The following is an 18398-nucleotide window of genomic DNA, read 5'->3' as shown; positions in this document are numbered from 1 at the left end:
TCTCCCAAATCAGTTTGGCTGCATTCTGTGCAGGCAGGTGATGAAGCCTACCCTCCTTTGTTTCAGGATTATCTCAGTTTATAGTGGGTCATGCTATGGAAAGCCAGGAATGATTTTTTTTCATGCTGTCCAGATTGACTTGGGGATTTTTTTTTTCATCTTCCTTGGAGTATCTCCTTTAGAACAAGATATAAGCAGTGCCTAGTTTCTGTAGTCTTAATTTTTGTCACAACTTATATGAGATATATATATATATATATTGTGTGTAGAAGACTGTGACCCATTGAGAGAAAGGGAGGCTCTTTTAATAACTTCCTATACACCATTGGGCTGTGGAAACACTATAAAGAGGATTATATGGGCTGAGTTCCAGACTTCCACACATATTTTGGGCAGCTGTGGGAGCAGGACCTGACTGGCTGGACCATGACAGCCAATACAGCCTGAGGGCAAGCACAGCATGCAAAGCCGGGTTAGTTCCTTGAGAGGTGAACAGCTTTGATAGCTGGCTATCTTCCCAATACCTGTCTGCAAGGTATTGTGGTGAAAGGAGTAGGAGTATTAAATATACAGTGGTACCTCGGGTTACAGATGCTTCAGGTTACAGACGCTTCAGGTTACAGACTCCGCTAACCCAGAAATAGTACCTCAGGTTAAGAACTTTGCTTCAGGATGAGAACAGAGATCGTGCGGTAGCGGCATGGCGGCAGCGGGAGGCCCCATTAGCTAAAGTGGTACCTCAGGTTAAGAACAGTTTCAGGTTAAGAACAGTTTCGGGTTAAGAACAAATTAAGTTCTTAACCCAAGGTACAACTGTAGTGTTATGGGCAGATGTCAGAGGTTGCTGACCCGGAATATACCAGGCATATATCAGGAACTGAGGATAGACTCTAGGCGATGAGCCCTATGGACCTAAATGCACACAGGGCATTGTTTGTGGTTGAGCTTTTTGATAGGCAAGCACATTCAAATGGTTAGGTAAGAAATAAATATCAGGAACCTGGCCCTTTGTTCTTGCCTGATCAACAAGGAAGTACTTCTAGCCACTGTTCTCTAGGTTCACAGTTGGTTTATTCAACAAAGTCCTCTAGGCCTAGGTAGTCCACAAAACAATATAAGAGTGCACTAAAAATGAAGGATATGATACGTTTTGTTCAACAGTAGTTTCCTGTAGTTTCTTTTATGGTAGTCCTCTCAGTGTGGCTGGTATTTTAACAATAATATAAAGGAAAGTTGTCACCCCCTACGTCACCACTTCGTTCTAAAGCAGGTGAGGAATTTGTGACCCTCCGGACATTGTTGGACTCCAACACCCAGCCAAAATGGCCAATGGGAGTCAAACATCTGGAAGGCCACATATTTCCCAGTGCTTTTCTACAGCTTTCTTCTATTTTTAAGACTATCATCCTCAACACATTTATTAGAGAACAAGCCCCATTGAATTCAAAGTAGATGAGCTTGGCATTGTGCTTCACTTGCAAAAACCACTGACTAGAAAGTTTCTTGGTATTAATCTGAAGGTGTAACTCAAATATATTTATCCAAAAATTATCCACAAATTTATCCACAAATATATTTATTCTCCAAGATGGAGAATAATCTACCAGTAAGCTTTTTGTGGAGACATAAAGGTAAAGGTAAAGGTACCCCTGCCCGTACGGGCCAGTCTTGACAGACTCTAGGGTTGTGCGCTCATCTCACTCTAGAGGCCGGGAGCCAGCGCTGTCCGAAGACACTTCCGGGTCACGTGGCCAGCGTGACAAGCTGCATCTGGCATAGTATGTGGAGACATACTATGCCTCAAATACCAACATTCTGGTGAAGATTCTCCACAAGTTACAAACTCAGTAATACTGCTTGCAGAGACCGAACCTCCACCTTCTAGTAATCAGGAAAGTACTGTTGAAGAACCTTCCCCTGTTCTCGAGGAGCATCGAGCAAAAGTAAGAAGAGCAAAATCATCTCGGTCACAACACAGGCGTCCAAGAGGTGCACGGTCATCACATAAAAGACGGCGACCCATGACAGCCGTTGAGGAAGAAGGTCCATTTTCTGACAGAGCTGTCTGCACAGGTAAGTGACAACAGTTTCTGTCCAAGGACTTACGATGAGAGAGTACAGGAAGGAGCGCAAAGTAATTGCTTGCATTGTTGGTCAGGCATAGAATATATGTAATTCTATTAATAGATCCCTTTTGCCTTTCTCCCCTTTAGATTAGAATTGGCATTCTAAGATAATAGATATTTCAATAATAGATTCTGGTAAACTTAACTGAACAGTTAAAAAACAATAAGGATGCTAAACTGCAGTAATATGTTAGAAATAGAATGGATTAGGCCCTTTAATAGGAGATTCTTAAACAGATAACAGATCTGTGTAGGTTTTTATTGTACTGGAAAAAATACTTTCAATTTCACTATTTCAATGCAATTTGCATAATGGAAATTTTAGTTGAAAATTTAACTTGAAGTGGTCAAGACCATTGGCTGGTACAATATAGTTGATGCTGAGGAACCGATTCTTTTGGAATAGATTTTTTTAAAGGTAAGAACAGTCGTGCTAACCCCTGATCTGCACTGGATTAGGATAAGGTAGAAGTCTGCATCATTTTGCTTTAGTTTAGATTCCTGCATTGCATGGGGTTGCCAACTCTACAATTCTATGATAAGCCCCCCAGACAGGGTGTTATAGGAACGGTTGTTTGAGCTACTGCCTCTAAAGCTAGTCCATTTCCCAGAAAGGGGCCTTATTTGCAGCCTGCAAAAGTAGGCAGTCACTGCCCCCTCCCGCCCTTTTCATTCTGTCTGGCACAAGCGGCAATGCTTTGGATGCAGCTGTTGATCTGCTGTTCCTGGCTGGGATTTTGGATTGCTCTCTTTAATACAATATATTTGTATGAGACAGCTGCATATTCCTGCATTGCAAGGGGTTGGGTTAGATTATCCTCAGGATCCCTGCCAACTCTACAGTTCTATGATTCTATGATATTGGCATTATACAGTATATAATGTCTTCTCCATTTGGATGAGGTGAGGGTGAAAGGTGGTGGCACAGCAGGAAACATTTGACCCACACTGTTCAAGAGTACTACCACATATATGTGAAAGTGTCTTAGAACCATGGAAAATCACAGATGCACTCTATTTATTCCAATAGGTAGGAAGGGCCTGAGTCCATGTTCAGCACATGGGTAGTTAATCCTGGGTTTCACTGCTTCATTTATTTGTAATTGTTGCCCATTCATAAATGATTAATACTGCATGTATAATTCCAGATGCATACGGACTCCTTAACTTAGTAAAATACACAGAACGTGTACCTTTTGTCTCCTTGGAGTAGTGTTTTTAATATCTGGGATTTTTAAAAAACTAAATAAATGCTAGTTTTGAAGTTTTGAAAATCTTTCAGATACTTATTGAGAAGTAATGGGAAAGCATGCAAATGTTAATAAAATATTTAAAAACAGCCAGACAAGCCATTAAAATAGCTCCATGGTCTTCTGGGTTCCTTCCTTATCAAAACCAGATTAGGTTAATCCATGGGCGTAGCTGCCCCCCCCCCCAATCAATTAAAACAATAATCAAGTAAAACAATATAAATACAGTACTAAACTAACTGACCAATCACGTCGGTTCTGCCCCCCCCCCCCCCCGACAAAGTCTAACAAAAATCCTGGCTACACCCATGGATTAATCCATTCTTCTCCCCTCCCCATATAACCTGTACCATTTCCCTAGTTTTCTACAGGAAATTATATCTTATGTCTACACTTCAGCTGGGCTTGACCCTTGGTATAATTTGCACGTTCGTCTACTGGTAAGTATAGCTAAGTAATCACAGTTTCGATTAATTTAAGATGCAACATGGTGAGCTGCATGTTTGTTCTATTGTGGCAAAACTTGGTATCTTAACCACTGCTTCTATTGGGGGGGGGGGGGGAGGTATTCCATACCTTTTATGATGCCCCCAGCTATTATGTTAAGAGGCTACATGGCAGCCATGATTTTACCATCTACTTCTGTTCAGTCCCATCTCACCTCACACAGCTGCCTGGATCTGTTTGTCAGATCTTTCTGTGACTGTGACTGTGGCTGAGAAGGGCAGCCTGCTCTCCGGTTCTGTATTCCTTTGTTTGGCTGGCTGTCCAGATCCAGCCATGTTTAGTTCTTGAATTACAGGGGAGCTAGAGGGGTTTGGCTAAAGGGCTGAACTTATGGATTTCATAAAGCCCCCCCCCCCTCGTTCTCCTGCACTGTGGTTAAGCAATAAAGTGTTGTGACATCTTTTTATTAACAGGGATATTTACAGGAGTTACTGCTTTCTTTGAAGAAAGCAGTGTATCAGTTTTCTAATAAAATATATTGTTATGAATTGTGGGTGCCAAAATCCCCAAAATTCCTAATAGGTGTTAGAATATAATCAGTGCACAGAGTGTTAAAGTTGCCAGACACAGGATTAATAAAATCTTAAAATACAGGCCAAATCACCTTCCTAAATTCAGGAAATTGCCTGGGAGGTGAGCAATTAACCAAAATCAAAGGGAAGGTAATGAGCCATTAGGAATGTCATTAGGACGGCAAAGGCTGTGCCAGATGGCAAGGCCCTCCCTCTGCTCAGACTTCATTTTGGAAGGCAATAGAGAGTAGAGTTTAGGATTGGAGTGGCTGGAATTTGACCTAGGAGAGAACAATTGCAGTCTGTTCAACACAGCAAGCTGCTGAGAGTTAGAGCCATGGCTGGGGTCTGTTTAAATACAAGGCTGCTGCAGTTATGGGAAAAGCAAGACCCTTTGGGAGTGCTAATGCTGGGAACCCCTCCACCATAGGCTCAGGTTGCATATGTGTGTGAATAAATCCTATATCATAAAGACACCACAGTCTCCATTGTGCCTCATTTCCAAAAGGAAACACGGACCCTGGGTAAAGTGTGCTAGGAACCCCTGGAATCTCACACTGCTGTGGAGATTGGGGTGGCATGTCACAATATATTAGTGCTGAGTGTCTCCAGCCATAACATCTCACAAAAAGAAAATGTGTATCATTCAGCCTCCCCCCGAGGTCCAGTGAAGCAGCTGCCTCAGCTGGTGGAGGCCCCCAAGGCTACATCCTCGCAGGCATTCCTCTCACCTCTGCCACCTCTGTCAGAGAGGCACTTCCTGCTTTGTCTCAAGCAGTCAAACGGGATGTGCCACCCCTGAGCCCAGGTCAGGAGAGCTGTGTATTGAAAGCCCCCAACCTTTCATAGAAATTAGTCACATTGAAAGGACAACCATTTAGACCAAGCATAGGCAAACTCGGCCCTCCAGATGTTTTGGGACTACAACTCCCATCATCCCTGACCACTGGTCCTGTTAGCTAGGGACGACGGGAGTTGTAGTCCCAAAACATCTGGAGGGCCAAGTTTGCCTATGCCTGATTTAGACTATAATATCATTGACTAAGGTTGCTTCTAATTTGATATATTTCTTATATCAAATATATTATGTTTTAGCTTTGTTTTAAATGCTGTTATGAAATATCGTGAGTGTAGAAATTGTGTGTTAGAATAAATAATAAACTACCAGTTCTCTGCATTGGGATCCTTTCTGTAACTGCTTTTTGCTTGGTTTTTTGGCCAGGAAATACCTTAAAATATGGGTACGAAGACGCCCATGGTTTTGCTATACCATGTTGTAAGTATAGTGCATGTAGCTGCCAATGAAATAAAATCTAATCTCTTAATAATTACAATAGAGTATATTATTTTTTTACAAACATGTTTTATAAAATCAGTGTATGTAAACAATGAAAAATGTTATTTGTAGTATCAATTATGTATGCAAACAGACTGAACATCTATGTACATCAACATGCTTTCAAGAAAATATGCAGTTTTAAGTTAATTTTTCTTGTAACTTAATTTAAGCTCTTCAGTAGCAATTAGAGCATTTTGCCATGCAAAACTGTAACATTTGCTTTTTTTTTTGTTTTTAGACCATTAATCATGTTGCTGGCTATTACAATAGCCTGCTGTGATCAAGCCCGCAGGCGATTTCCACTGGACGTCATTATGTTGTTAATATTTGTAAGTATTTTTTGAAGGCAGTGTTCTGTTTAGGGCAGTGTTCTTAAACCTTGGATCCCCATAAGTTATTATACAGCTCCCATCATTCCCAGCCAGTTTAGTAAATGGCCAGGGATTATGGCAGTTGTAGTCTAACAACATTTTGCTGTTTGAATTTGGTAAAAGGGAAAATAATAAGTACGGTAAATAATAAAAAGGAGAAATCCCTGGATGGCAAGATCCAGGTTTGGGGCAAGTACTCTTTGGTAAGAGCCCCAGCAGAGATTTAAAATCACACAATATAAATCAAAGTATAGTGTGGGAAGATAGGCTGTTAGACCTTTAAAATATCCCCTTCCAAAGTTCAATACTTCCCTTAGCCCAGAAAGCAACCACACATTTGGTAACTTAAAAATGGTGTACTTACAAACTTTCCAAAAGTCGGAATCGTGTGCTTTTTCATGCACCGTTGAGAAAAGACAGGTAGTAAAACTTCGATTCTAAAGTGGTAAATATTTATAAATTATTTGTATAGAAACACAAACATTGCTTGCTTAAGTCTTGGAGCATTCAGCTTAGACATCCTTACTGTTAGGGTTCACATGGTCGAATGGGAAGAACAAAGGCTTGATAGCTATTCCTCCCAAGGTGATGGAGAAGGACCTAGCTAAGCCTGACAGGACAACTTACTCTATGGTCTCAACTGACTCATGAATTAATTAGAGTTAAGCCTGTTGGTTATATGAAAGTCCCCCACACCTCGGGACTCAGGGTCAAAGAACCCTGGTTTATTGTACAAATTGTAACATTGCTGCCCTAGACAGGCTCTCTCTCAACCTGTTACATGTTGTGCAATCTAGAATTTGGCTTACCAAGAAGAAGGTAGGAAGTATGTATGGTGTAAGAGAGGAAGCACAAGTTTATTATGCACACTTTATTTGCAGCTTTGTCCATTTGTTGTGAGCTCTCCAGCCTTCTAGGACAAAGTTCACCCAAATGGCGCCCATGGGTGCTCGGGTGCCCACACATACCTCCTATGGCACCCATGAAAATTCTCTGCAAATGTTCCCTTAAAAAAATCCACGAAGCATGAGGGAGCTTCTCTTCGTAAATGTGGTGGTGACTGATGTGTCTTTCCCCCATTGATAGGAGAGGACTTCTGGGTGAGGCTTATCTGCACCATTTTTGTTGGTATATCTGTTTTTCTACTCTTTCAGATATAATGGCCACCTTTTGCTACGCTATGCACTGCACCACAGCCATTTTGTGACTGGCACCCCTGCATCATTTTCTCAAATTTCTAAACATGCCCATTGGCTCAAAAAGTTGGGAAAGCTCTGGGCTAGAGTCATATTGCAGCCCAGCTGTTCCATTTCATTGGGCTGTGAAACTGTGATTCTCTCTTGGGAATTAGGATGCATCCAAGTCAATTGTGTTCCTTCTAGTGCTCAAAGGCAGGAGACATTGTTACTCCAAAGGAAGATGTCCAGCCCCCCTCCCTTGAAGTATCAGTTTTGTTTTCTGCCTTCACTCAAAGAAGCCCATCCCAGCATTCCCTGTTCCCTTGGCTACTGCTTCTGATGCAGGGCGGTTCAACTTCTCAGACCAAGTGGGCCGCAAGAGTACTTTGACACAGAACCCATGGGCCACACACTGAATTAAATGTCCACATCATAAATTAAAGTGCTTGCAATATAGTTAATATTATTTAATATACAGAATTAATATATTTATTTGGACTACCTTGATCTGAAGTGGTTTTTGCCTTTCAACTTGTGTTATTTCCCCAGGGCCTGCCAGTTCAAGCAGTGTCTTCTGTCGGTGTTCTCCCATTTGGTGTTCTTACTGTTAATTTCCTTTTTATTAAAGGAAAATAAGAAAAAGGGGGGGAAATCTGTTTGTTTTTCAGTTGTCTGCTTACCTTTCCCATCTCCTTTTCTCTGTCCCTCATTGCTTCCTTTCATAGTAAGCATAATTAGGTAATAAGTCAAATGCCTCAAAAAAAGGAGGCACTGCCTTTTCTTCTAAAGCAGTGTGCCTCCCTCTCTGGCCTCCTGCTCTGTGAGCATGAGAATGTACACTGCCAGAGTGAAAAACAGATGTTTTCAATTGGCTGCTTCTCATCCACTTGGTGCACATGATCATGATCGTCATTTTGAGTCCAATAGTGACATTCCCAGACATGGCCTAAATTGTCCTGCTGTAGCAAAAGAGGTGCAGGCAGGAGAAGGCAGAGGTTCCGGACTCCCAGAGGCCTGATCACATCTCCACAGTGACTGCTGCAGTGCCAGCATCGGATCTGGTATGCAAAAGACCTGGTAGATGGGCAAACCAGAGTATGCAGCGGGACTCCACAGAACACCTGTTCTTAGTTTTCACCAGGCATTAGCAGGACAGAGGTATTAGGAGGGTTTATCAGAAGAGGAAGAGGTGCTTGAACCAGCTCTAGCCCTGTAGGTATTGTTCAATTCTGCTTCTCCCTTGGGGCAGATTTTTGGGGGCTTTGATGAATCACCACCCCAAGACCAATGTATTGATACTGGGCACCAGTGAGCCTCTTGGCTTCCCTGTCAGAAGGTTGGCGATTCAAATCCCCGTGATGGAGTGAGCTCCCGTTGCTCTGTCCCAGCTCCTGCCAACCTAGCAGTTCGAAAGCACACCAGTGCAAGTAGATAAATAGGTACCGCTGTGGCGGGAAGGTAAACGTGCTCTGGTTTCAGTCACAATATTCTGTTGTGCCAGAAGCGGTTTAGTCTTGCTGGCCACATGACCCAGAAAGCTGTCTGCGGACAAATGCTCACGCCCTTGGCCTGAAAGTGAGATGAGCGCCACAACCCCATAGTTGCCTTTGACTGGACTTAACCGTCCAGGGGTCCTTTTACCTTTACTGGGCATCAACTTTCTACCTCTGCTCTGCTAAGCTTGATGCAGATATACTTAAACAGAAGAAGCTTTGCTTTCTGATCTGTCAGCTTAACTTGCTGTTTCGTCAACCTGCCATTCAGAATGCATTAAAGCCAAAGTAGTCCCACATGGCAAAGTCTGTTGTTTCCCAAGGGTGCCCTGAATTTAAGTTGTACCGCAGGGGCTCATATGAATTCTTACCCTGTGGCTAGAGGTCAAACACAAATTTGGGTTTCCCCTTCCCAATTGAAACTAGCCAGACTTCATCATATACAATTTGCAGATTGACAGCCTATTGTATCCATCAGGATATTGAGGATGGATAATGGAGCAATGGGTCAGATTTAGAGGAACCTATTTCAGCAATATTGTTTAATGAAGCTCATTTTTGCCCTTACCTCTTCTATTTTTCATCAGGATTTAATAGAATCATAGAATTGTAGAGTTGGAAGGGACCCTGGGGATTACCTAGTCCAGTCCCCTGCAGGATCCCATATAGGGATCAAACTTGCCACCTTGGTGTTATCAGCCCCATGCTCTAACCAACTTAGCCCAGTTCATGGGTTTAAGGAAAATCTAGAATATGCACCTTCTGTAGGGCTTAATTCTCTGTTAAAAAAAAAAAAGAGTAATGTGACTTAAGATTTGCACAGGATGATAGATACAAACTTAGATGCTATACTGTTTTTCTGCCAACAGATTGGCAGTTCAGTAACAAATGTAATGTGTACTTTAAATGTAATATAATTTTACTTTTATTCCTTTCTTTGACAGGTAGTCCTTTTGGAGAGTTTTTGAAGACTTTTTAAAAAATAGAACCCAGGACAGGAAGGTGCTTCTTTCTATGTCTCCTAATTAAGGGGGAGAAGAATCCTCCAACTTTTTGCCCGTCTCTTCAGTCCCTTTATGCAGCAGTTTAAATGTTGAGATAGTGCTGGTGCTGCACAGGTTCTTGCAGTGCACAAAAGTTTGAGAAGTTTTCTTTCACCTAGCTGGAGATGTTTCTTTCACAGATAACTTGACGATTTCATAGTATTCGGGCGGGTTGTTACCCAAATTCATTGTCCATTATGAATGTTATTTCACCTCTGATTGCAGGATAGGGAGCACATAAATCTATTCCAGCAGTCAGATTGTACTTCAGGTGCATAGCCAGGAAACTTTAGGGTGTTTACTTAATTTTGTTGTTTTAGTGAGCAAACACATAGAAAGCATCAAGACAGTAGCAAAAGCTCTCCTTAGCTTCTGTGGATCGTATGGAAGCATATAGTCTTTTCCCCAATGGCAGAAGCTTCACAGGGTTTCCTTAGATCTGGCTTCCAAAGGCAAATATAAGCAACACAGGTTCCTCCCATTTAAGCATTCAATTTCTGCCAAAGCTGATTGCCTGCTTGCTGCATTGACTTAGGTGCAGGTGATTCACATTAACTTCTAGTTCCCTAACTATTGCAACAGGTACTCAACAGTATTTAGGTCACCCTGCACTGGGTTGCATATGGGTTCTCTAGCAAAGTACTGTGGTAAGATATTTGTCAGGTTCTATGCCCCTTTGCCAGGGAAAAGTAAAAGCTGAGATGTTTTTGTCTTATTCACAGTTAGCGTTAGGCAGCATAGGCAGATGCTTAGACAGATGCAAGCACAGATTCCAGGGCAGGAGAACTAGACAACTTCCTTTGGTGCGACAGCATTTTCTGCTTTTGAGCAATGGGAAGAACGTAATCCCACTTGAGTGCATCCTAATTCCCAGTAAGAAACACCTTTCAGAGAAGACTAACATTCCCTTCTAAAGACATGTACTTAGAAGTAAATTACGTTTAAATCAGCTGGATATAGTTCAAGGCTTCTGCAGATGGGATTGCCCTCTGGACTGGAAATTGCTCAGGCACTGTGCTACTGTATGAAGTTAACTGTAAGGTTAGTTGGAACTAAAGTTGTTTTTTGAACTGGTGCATGGAATGAAGGGTTTCTGAGGAGCACCAATACAATACTGAAACCTAAGATAACTGTTTTGGGATAAGTTGTAGCAAAACCCACACAGTATTAAAAGTTCCTTTGTTATACTCTTCAGTTTTATGTGGCAAAGTTGCCACATTATGTGTTTTACAAAGTTGCTACAGCAACTATTACAATAACAACCCCATCCCCATATGGATCCCCCATTAAGCGTCTAGGTTTGTTGGTTGGGAAATAGCAAGGTAGGGGAATTCTATACACTGAATTCTGTACACTATTGGAGAACCTCCTAGGCTGAATAAATGGAGAGGATGTTATGCTATAATAATAATGTGTTTCCACTTGCATATAATTATTTCTATTTTTTATTTTTAGACAATTTGTGAGGGTATGTTGCTTGGATCAATTGCAGCGTAAGTAGTTGGTCAATAAATTGAATTGGCTGTACTGGTGTAATTAGGCATATCACGTTTCACATTAACAGTTATCTTTACTTGGCATTTAGTTTCTTTGATGCTGATGCAGTTATGTGGTCAGTTGGTGCCACTGCGTCGGTGACATTTGGACTTGCCGCTTTTACTCTTCAGAAAAAAGTAAGCAATCATTTATTAACTGTCTTGACCCACTATTTGATAAATTAATCGCTAATTCAGAATTAAAAATAGGTTTGTTCTGTCATCTGAAAAATGTCATCAGTGTGTGATATTTTGGCATAATGAAAGAATACTGAGAAAGATCAGTAACACAAATTGACACTTAGGAACATATATCATTCTCTCCAATATATATCAGTGGTCATTGAATTTATTTATTTTTTGCCTACAGCCCAGATTAAAATATTTGGGCTGGAATCAAGTAGAGGCTATGATGTTCCAAGAAATCCTAAAATAACTCTCCTTTTGATTCTTTATTCTGAAGTAAATGAATACCAATTTACAGCTGATTACTACACTACTAACAACAGCAAAACAGTGTATTGCACAAAAATTGAAAAATAAAACTCCCCCTACTGTAACTGATTGGTTAAGGAAAACCTGTAATACTATTTTAATGGTAAAGCATAAATATGAGAGAAATGCTATAGATAATAATAAAACAAATTTATTGGGAAGTGCTTTGTTTTTACATTTTTGAAATGACACTGTAAATGATATATTTTCTTTTAATCTGGTCACTGTACTTTAGTTTTTCTTTTCTTTTCCTTTGCTAGACAGTACTGCCCCTTTTCTCATTCATAAGCCATCTTGCATTTCTTTTTTATTTCTCTCGCTATTTGTTTTATTTTTTCTTGACAAGCAAGCTTGTTTGATGTACAACGGTCTTGGCTACAGTGTGTGTGAGTGTGTGTGTAGTGCTTTTTTCTAAAAAAAATGTTTAGGGTTCTCTCATTTTCCTACTCATATTGAAATACTGCCCCTCAATGTGGCCAAACTTAGATTCACAAAATGCTTAGGGGTATGCATACCCCTGTATCCCTCCCCCCCCCCAAGAAAAAAGCACTGTATGTATGTATATATTTATTAATTTCTGTGTTGGCATGTTGACAAAAGCATAATAGTGATGCTAGAGTATACAGTCGTACCTCCACTTATGTATCCCTCTGGTTACATAAACTTCGGGATACGTAAGCGGCAAACCCGGAAGTATATTTCTGCGTTATTGCTCTACTGCAGTGTGTGTGTGCACAGAAGTGGTGCCTCCAGTTGCAGAAACCTCGGGATCCGACCGGAGCTCCAGAACGGATCCCGTCCGCAACCGGAGGTACCACTGTAATTGTTTGTATGCCACAGCATAGCTGCTTATATGTGGTCTAAATGAGTTTATTAATTGCTCCATTAGTAAGATTTTGGATACATACATTCTTATCTTTATTAGAGTTATAGCTAATGCTCACATAGAATCATAAAATTGTAGAGTTGTAAGGCTCTCCAAATATCATCTAGTCCAACGCCTACAATGCAGAAATCTCTACTAAAGCATCCATGACAGATGTCTTTCCAAACTCTGCTTAAAAACCTCCAAGGAAGGAGAGTCCACCACCTCTCGTGGGAGCCTGTTCTGTTTAATTAGAAATTTCTTTGTGATGTTTAGTCGGAATCTCCTTTCCTGTAACTTGAATCCATTGGTTCGGGTCCTACCTCCAGAGCTGGACAAAACAAGTCAGTGCCATCTTGCATATGACAGCCCTTTAAGATATGGAAAGATGGCTATCATATCTCTGCTGTTTTCTCAACTACCCAACTCCCTTAAACGTTCCTCACATGTTTAGGTTTCCAAACTCTTAATCATCTTGGTCACCCTCCTCTGCACATGTTCCAGCTTGTCAATATCCTTCTTAAATTGTGGAAAGGGAGTAACACAGAAGGGGCCAAATTTCAGTTGTGAAAGAAAGACAGAAAAAATTGCTTGCAGCTCATTTTTTCTGTGGTTATCTGACCTTGTTGCAGTTCAGGAACTCCAATTTGATCAGATAATATGGTTCTCTGTATTTTGTATCTCATAACACTGAAAGGCTAGATGTAATTTTAAGTGCATTGGCTCTTAAAAGTAGTTTTCTGAAGTATGGCTACTTCATCTTATCTAGACACTAGCATATTAATTAATAGTAACCGCGTGTATGCCATATTAAAAGCATCAACAGACTTCTGAAACAGAGGGATTTTTCTGCTGTTGGAATGTGCTCCCTTATTCCATCCACTTTGGTGTGTTTTTTCCATGCTGAAAGTTTTTTTTTTTACCGGGTTTTATAAACAATAATAATGTTATACAGTACAAATAAGTATCGAGCTATATCCCTTGAGATACTTTGCAAGATAGGGTAAGAAAATGTATTAACACCTGATATTCCTTGGTGAATGTCTATTCTATGGGTTGGGTGGAGAACCTCCCCATTCACCAATTTCTGTTCTTATCATATCTGCATGGCAGGAAGTGCTCATACCTCTCTTCTTTTTCTTTAGTGTGACCTTACAATCACATCAGGAATACTGCTAATTTTGTATTTAGTCTTGCTTATTTATGGATGTTTTTGTGCTATCCTGCAATCAATGGTAAGTAAAACATTTTCCTTTTTGAAGTAAATAACCCTTTTGCGTTTTATTGTCTGCATCTCCTCCAAGCTTGTTTCATTTTCCTCTTTCCCAGTATTGGTTCCCCCCTCACCAAAGTTTAAAGACGACTCAGGTACATTAATTCTTGTGCGCTAGACTTTCCCTCCGAATTATACTGCAAGTGCTTTTGATTCTGCCCAATCAGGCTTTGTTCTTACCTTGGAAGGGTCTTCAGGTAGGATCTTGGTCCACATTGTGCCTGAATGTGAGAATCACAATCCGTTCTGGGGAAGTAGGCAGCTCTTCCCTCATTATTTCCTACCTTCACCTGGAGGAATTCCCTTTCCATCTCAGTTCTCCATTTCTGTGTTCATCACCCTCAGGCTGCTGCACCCTTATCTGGACAGGGGTAGCCTAACCTCTGCTGTCTATGCTCTGGTAACCTCTAGGTGAGATTACTGCAATGTGTTACACATAGGGCTGCCTCCAAAGACGGTTCAGAAACTTCAGCTAGTGCATTAGCCAGGGAATTTAGTGCATTAGCCTAGTTTGTATTTCTTGTATCAGCTTGTCTTTGTTCAAGTTTTTCTCTAGAAGTCTTATAGTGTAGACCTTTGGTTTGGACATTTTGTGCTGCATGTTGAGTAGTGGGTGGTGAGCCGGGGGGGGGGGATGTTAGTGGGGCTGGGGGCAGTTTGCCTACTTTTTTATACCATGCACTGTATGAACCTGTTTAGTGTTGTGGGGATTCTCTTTGTTTTGTTTTGGAGAAATGGGGATGCTGTTGTGGGGGTGTTTTCAGTGGCGTCTTTCTCCAAATGGACCCAATGTTTCGTCTTCTAAAATATATGGGATTATGTGGCAGACTTGGTTGGCGATGTAATATGATTCTATGTTGGGGAAAGCCTTGAGGGCAAATACAAAGACAAAGACTGCTGGGAGGGACCATATTTCTTCCATCCTTCCTCTCTTCACCCAGCGGTTTACAAGGTGAAGGATAGGTGGCTCCTGCCAAAGATATGAACAGATTTCTTGCGGAATGCTGTTGAAATTAGGCCAAGGGCCATATGAAATTAGATTAAGTTTCCTTCATTCTCTGGTGAGGTTGAATGGCCCACTGGATAGGCCTGAAATGGTCTTTGACCCAGGACAGAGAATCCAGGCAGGAAGCTAGCAAGCACAGACGCAGGTCCTGCCCAACCATTAGGCAAATCAAAAGCAGCCACTTTGTGCAGAGGAGTCCCATGGGGTGGTTCCCCTGCAGATGTGCTGCCCACCCCTGGCTGTCGCAGCTGAATAACACCAGTCAGATTTTGTGGGCAGGTGTGGTGGCTTGACACCTTCCTGTTTGCCTCAGGCGGCACATGCCTTCACTTGTTCACTCTTGATACCCACCCACTTGCAAAATAAGTGGGTCTGTACCTTGCTCTGTGTTCTGTGCCAGCCTTGACAACCCTGGCATCTGCTGCTACTAGCATTTTCCTATTTCACAGTAACAGTGCGAATACCAATGTGCTAATCGGTTCTCTTGGTTTTGCATACTGCTAACTGTAAACTCTGTATTTGCAGTGGTTACGAATAGTACATGCTGCTGTTGGAACACTAATTTTTAGCATAGTAAGTCTTAAAGGAACTGAAGGCTGAATCGACTGAGATGCTCTGTATGTGAGAAACAAAAATCTTACTTTTACTCATAGCATTAACTATGACCAGGGTGGGGAAGCTATATTTGTGACTGATTTTCCTCTGAATCACTGAGTTGACGACAAGACTCTTGGGACCATGGTTCAGATGCTAAATCAGTTAAATTATAGGAAATGACCTGAGGTGAGCCTCATTCTTGTCTGCTCCTATTCTGTTCTCATTTGTTTATGAGAAGAGAGTGAAAGCTTTCACTTTAGACCAGACTGCAGTTCCCTATTATGTATAAAAGCAGAGAACCAAAGTTTGTTCTATCCACGTTTGAAATTGAAGGCATGTTTTGGTCCTTGTTTAACTAGTGAGTAAAAGCCACAGTTCCAAATTGATATGTAACAAGGAAGCAGTGTTTGTTCTAAAGTGAAAACAGAATATTTCACTCTTTCCCCCTCTTCTCATATGCAAAGGGGAGGGGAGGGAAAATATTCAAGCCTGATGCTTACTGTGGCTCATTCAGTCATATAAAACCATGGTTCAAATGATATCTGAACAGGGCCACAAGGTGTGGATGGTTATGTATCTATTAGTTTGTTTAAAATGGTGTTTACTGAAGAATCTTTAATTGAAATCAGATCTTAAACACTTAATGCCAAAATAAACTGTCTTGAGTTTCTAGAATGAAATTGATCCCTGTTTTGGAGTGATATCAGAGATATCCAAGATAAAAAGCCAGTGAGCATATGTATGGGTGGGATTTTACTTTCATGTTTATAGCGTTGCAAAGAGTGGAATGGTGAATCACATTTAGTTCCCATTAAAATCTTTACCAACTTGTCCTACTGATTTCAACAGGACGGGTTCAACTAATTCATTCTGGGATCCAATCCTGTATTATGAGCAAACACACTCTACATGCTAATTTCACTTCTTTTTTAAATGCCAACAATGACTTCTGCAACTTGAAGTGGCTTCTGTTATTCCTAGATAAGACATTAATAAGGAGACCTATCTTTCCCATACAGGAAGATCAGAAACTGGCTAGAGGGATACAATGAGTAGTAGGTTAACAATGTGTACTATTCTGCTAGGTATTTGCTTTCAAGAGAGCCGTTATTTAGGATAAAAAAAATTAAAATGACAGCATACACTGACTTTTTTTTCTTTTTTAAAAAGTATCTCTTGGTGGACACACAACTAATGATCGGAAAGAGGGACCAGTATCGTCTGAATCCTAATGAGTATATTTTTGCAGTACTGAACATCTACATTGACATCTTTTCTTTCTTTTTATTTTTATTGCAATTTGTTGGTTGGAGGAAGTGAGAAGCACATAAATAAAGGGGATTGTTTTAGAAGTAGCCTAAGAGTCTGAAGAGCATTGCTTGGGGGGGGGGGGATTGTTTTAAAAGCATCATGAAATATGGCCGAGGGAGCTGGCGTTTGTCTGCTCCGCAGTCATGAAATATGTTGAGGAAGCAAAACTATCGGCTAGCTAAACAAACATTTTTTTTTTTAGAGTGAACAATAGGTAAATGTTTGTTTAAGGGTATAAATTCACTAAATTTCTTGCATGTACATTTTAAATGGGATATCAAAATTCTGTATGAAGTATTCAAAGACCTTCTCCTCAAAGACACAGATCAACTTCAAAATTTAATATGAACCTATTAATGTCCAATTTGACTATTCCTATGCTCATACTTATGTAGCCAAAACTGAAACACCACTGCACGAGCGATGTACCATCAGACTCTGGGCAACCTCAGGATTTGCAGGTACTCAAAATATCTTTAGAAAAACAACCAGCCCTATAATGTAATGGTGTGAGATGTTGAGTGGGCCCCTTATTGAAAATGGAGTTGTGATGGCTGGCTGGGATTGAGCATATTTCTACCACACCACCAGAAACCCCAAATGGGGAAAACCTGAAACAGGCCAATGAGTATTCTCTGTAGGCACGGGATGCTGTTTCGGAGAGAAAACCTGGAAATGGAAGGTACCATTGAAGGGTGTTACTGAGTGGGTACTAGGATACCAGCAGGTGGGTACTGTTATCACTTGAAGAGGCAGAAAACGTCATCCTTTTTTTGGATGTGGGATCCTTTTCCTGTAGAGGGCAGTCCCCCGTTGGCTTTTTCAAGGATAAAAGGTAAAGGGACCCCTGACAGTTAAATCCAGTCGCGAACGACTCTGGGGTTGTGGCGCTCATCTCGCTTTACAGGCCGAGGGAGCTGGCGTTTGTCTGCTCCGCAGTCAGTTTTTCTAGGTCATGTGGCCAGCGACACCAGAGCAGCACACAGAAATGCCATTTACCTTCCCGCCAAAGCGGTACCTATTAATCTACTTGCACTTTTTGGGGTGCTTTTGAACTGCTAGGTTGGCAGGAGCTGGGACCAAGCAATGGGAGCTCACCACGTTGCGGGGATCTGACCCGCCGACCATTTGATTGGCAAGCCCATGGCTCAGTGGTTTAGAGCACAGCGCCACCCGCACCCCATTTTCAAGAGTAGAGGTCTACAATTCACACTGGTGGTGCCCTAATGCCCACTTGAGAATGCAGCACATGAAGCTCTGAACAGAAGGGCTCTACACATTGGGCCAGTTGTTCTCGCTAGTTCTAATCCAACAATGCAAACATGTAGCCCAGTAAGCTACTTTAACCAACTGTTTGGTGATGAGGGAAAAGTGAGGACTAAATTCAGTCCTGATTCCCATCCTGAACAGCTGATTGGTGATATTTTTGAACTTTTAACAGGTTGGAGAACTGTGCATGTAGCAGCTATTTCTTTATGTATTTTTGCTACCCTGATT

General features: G+C 41.3%; 1 protein-coding gene across 1 annotated transcript; it reads left to right on the top strand.

The window, feature by feature from the left end:
• Positions 1–1760: 1760 nt before the first annotated feature.
• Positions 1761–16978, top strand: LOC114607720 (protein lifeguard 1-like; the record flags this gene model as incomplete). Its single annotated transcript, XM_028751148.2, has 9 exons — positions 1761–2073; positions 3738–3816; positions 5618–5671; positions 5973–6063; positions 11275–11312; positions 11405–11492; positions 13860–13949; positions 15519–15566; positions 16761–16978. Coding segments are annotated over 9 exons (951 nt in total), but the record flags the coding sequence as incomplete, so codon positions are not given.
• Positions 16979–18398: the final 1420 nt, after the last annotated feature.

This window comes from Podarcis muralis, chromosome 12 (genome assembly GCF_964188315.1).
Source record: "Podarcis muralis chromosome 12, rPodMur119.hap1.1, whole genome shotgun sequence".
Classification (NCBI taxonomy): domain Eukaryota; kingdom Metazoa; phylum Chordata; class Lepidosauria; order Squamata; family Lacertidae; genus Podarcis; species Podarcis muralis.
This window is presented reverse-complemented; position numbering and strand designations above follow the sequence as displayed.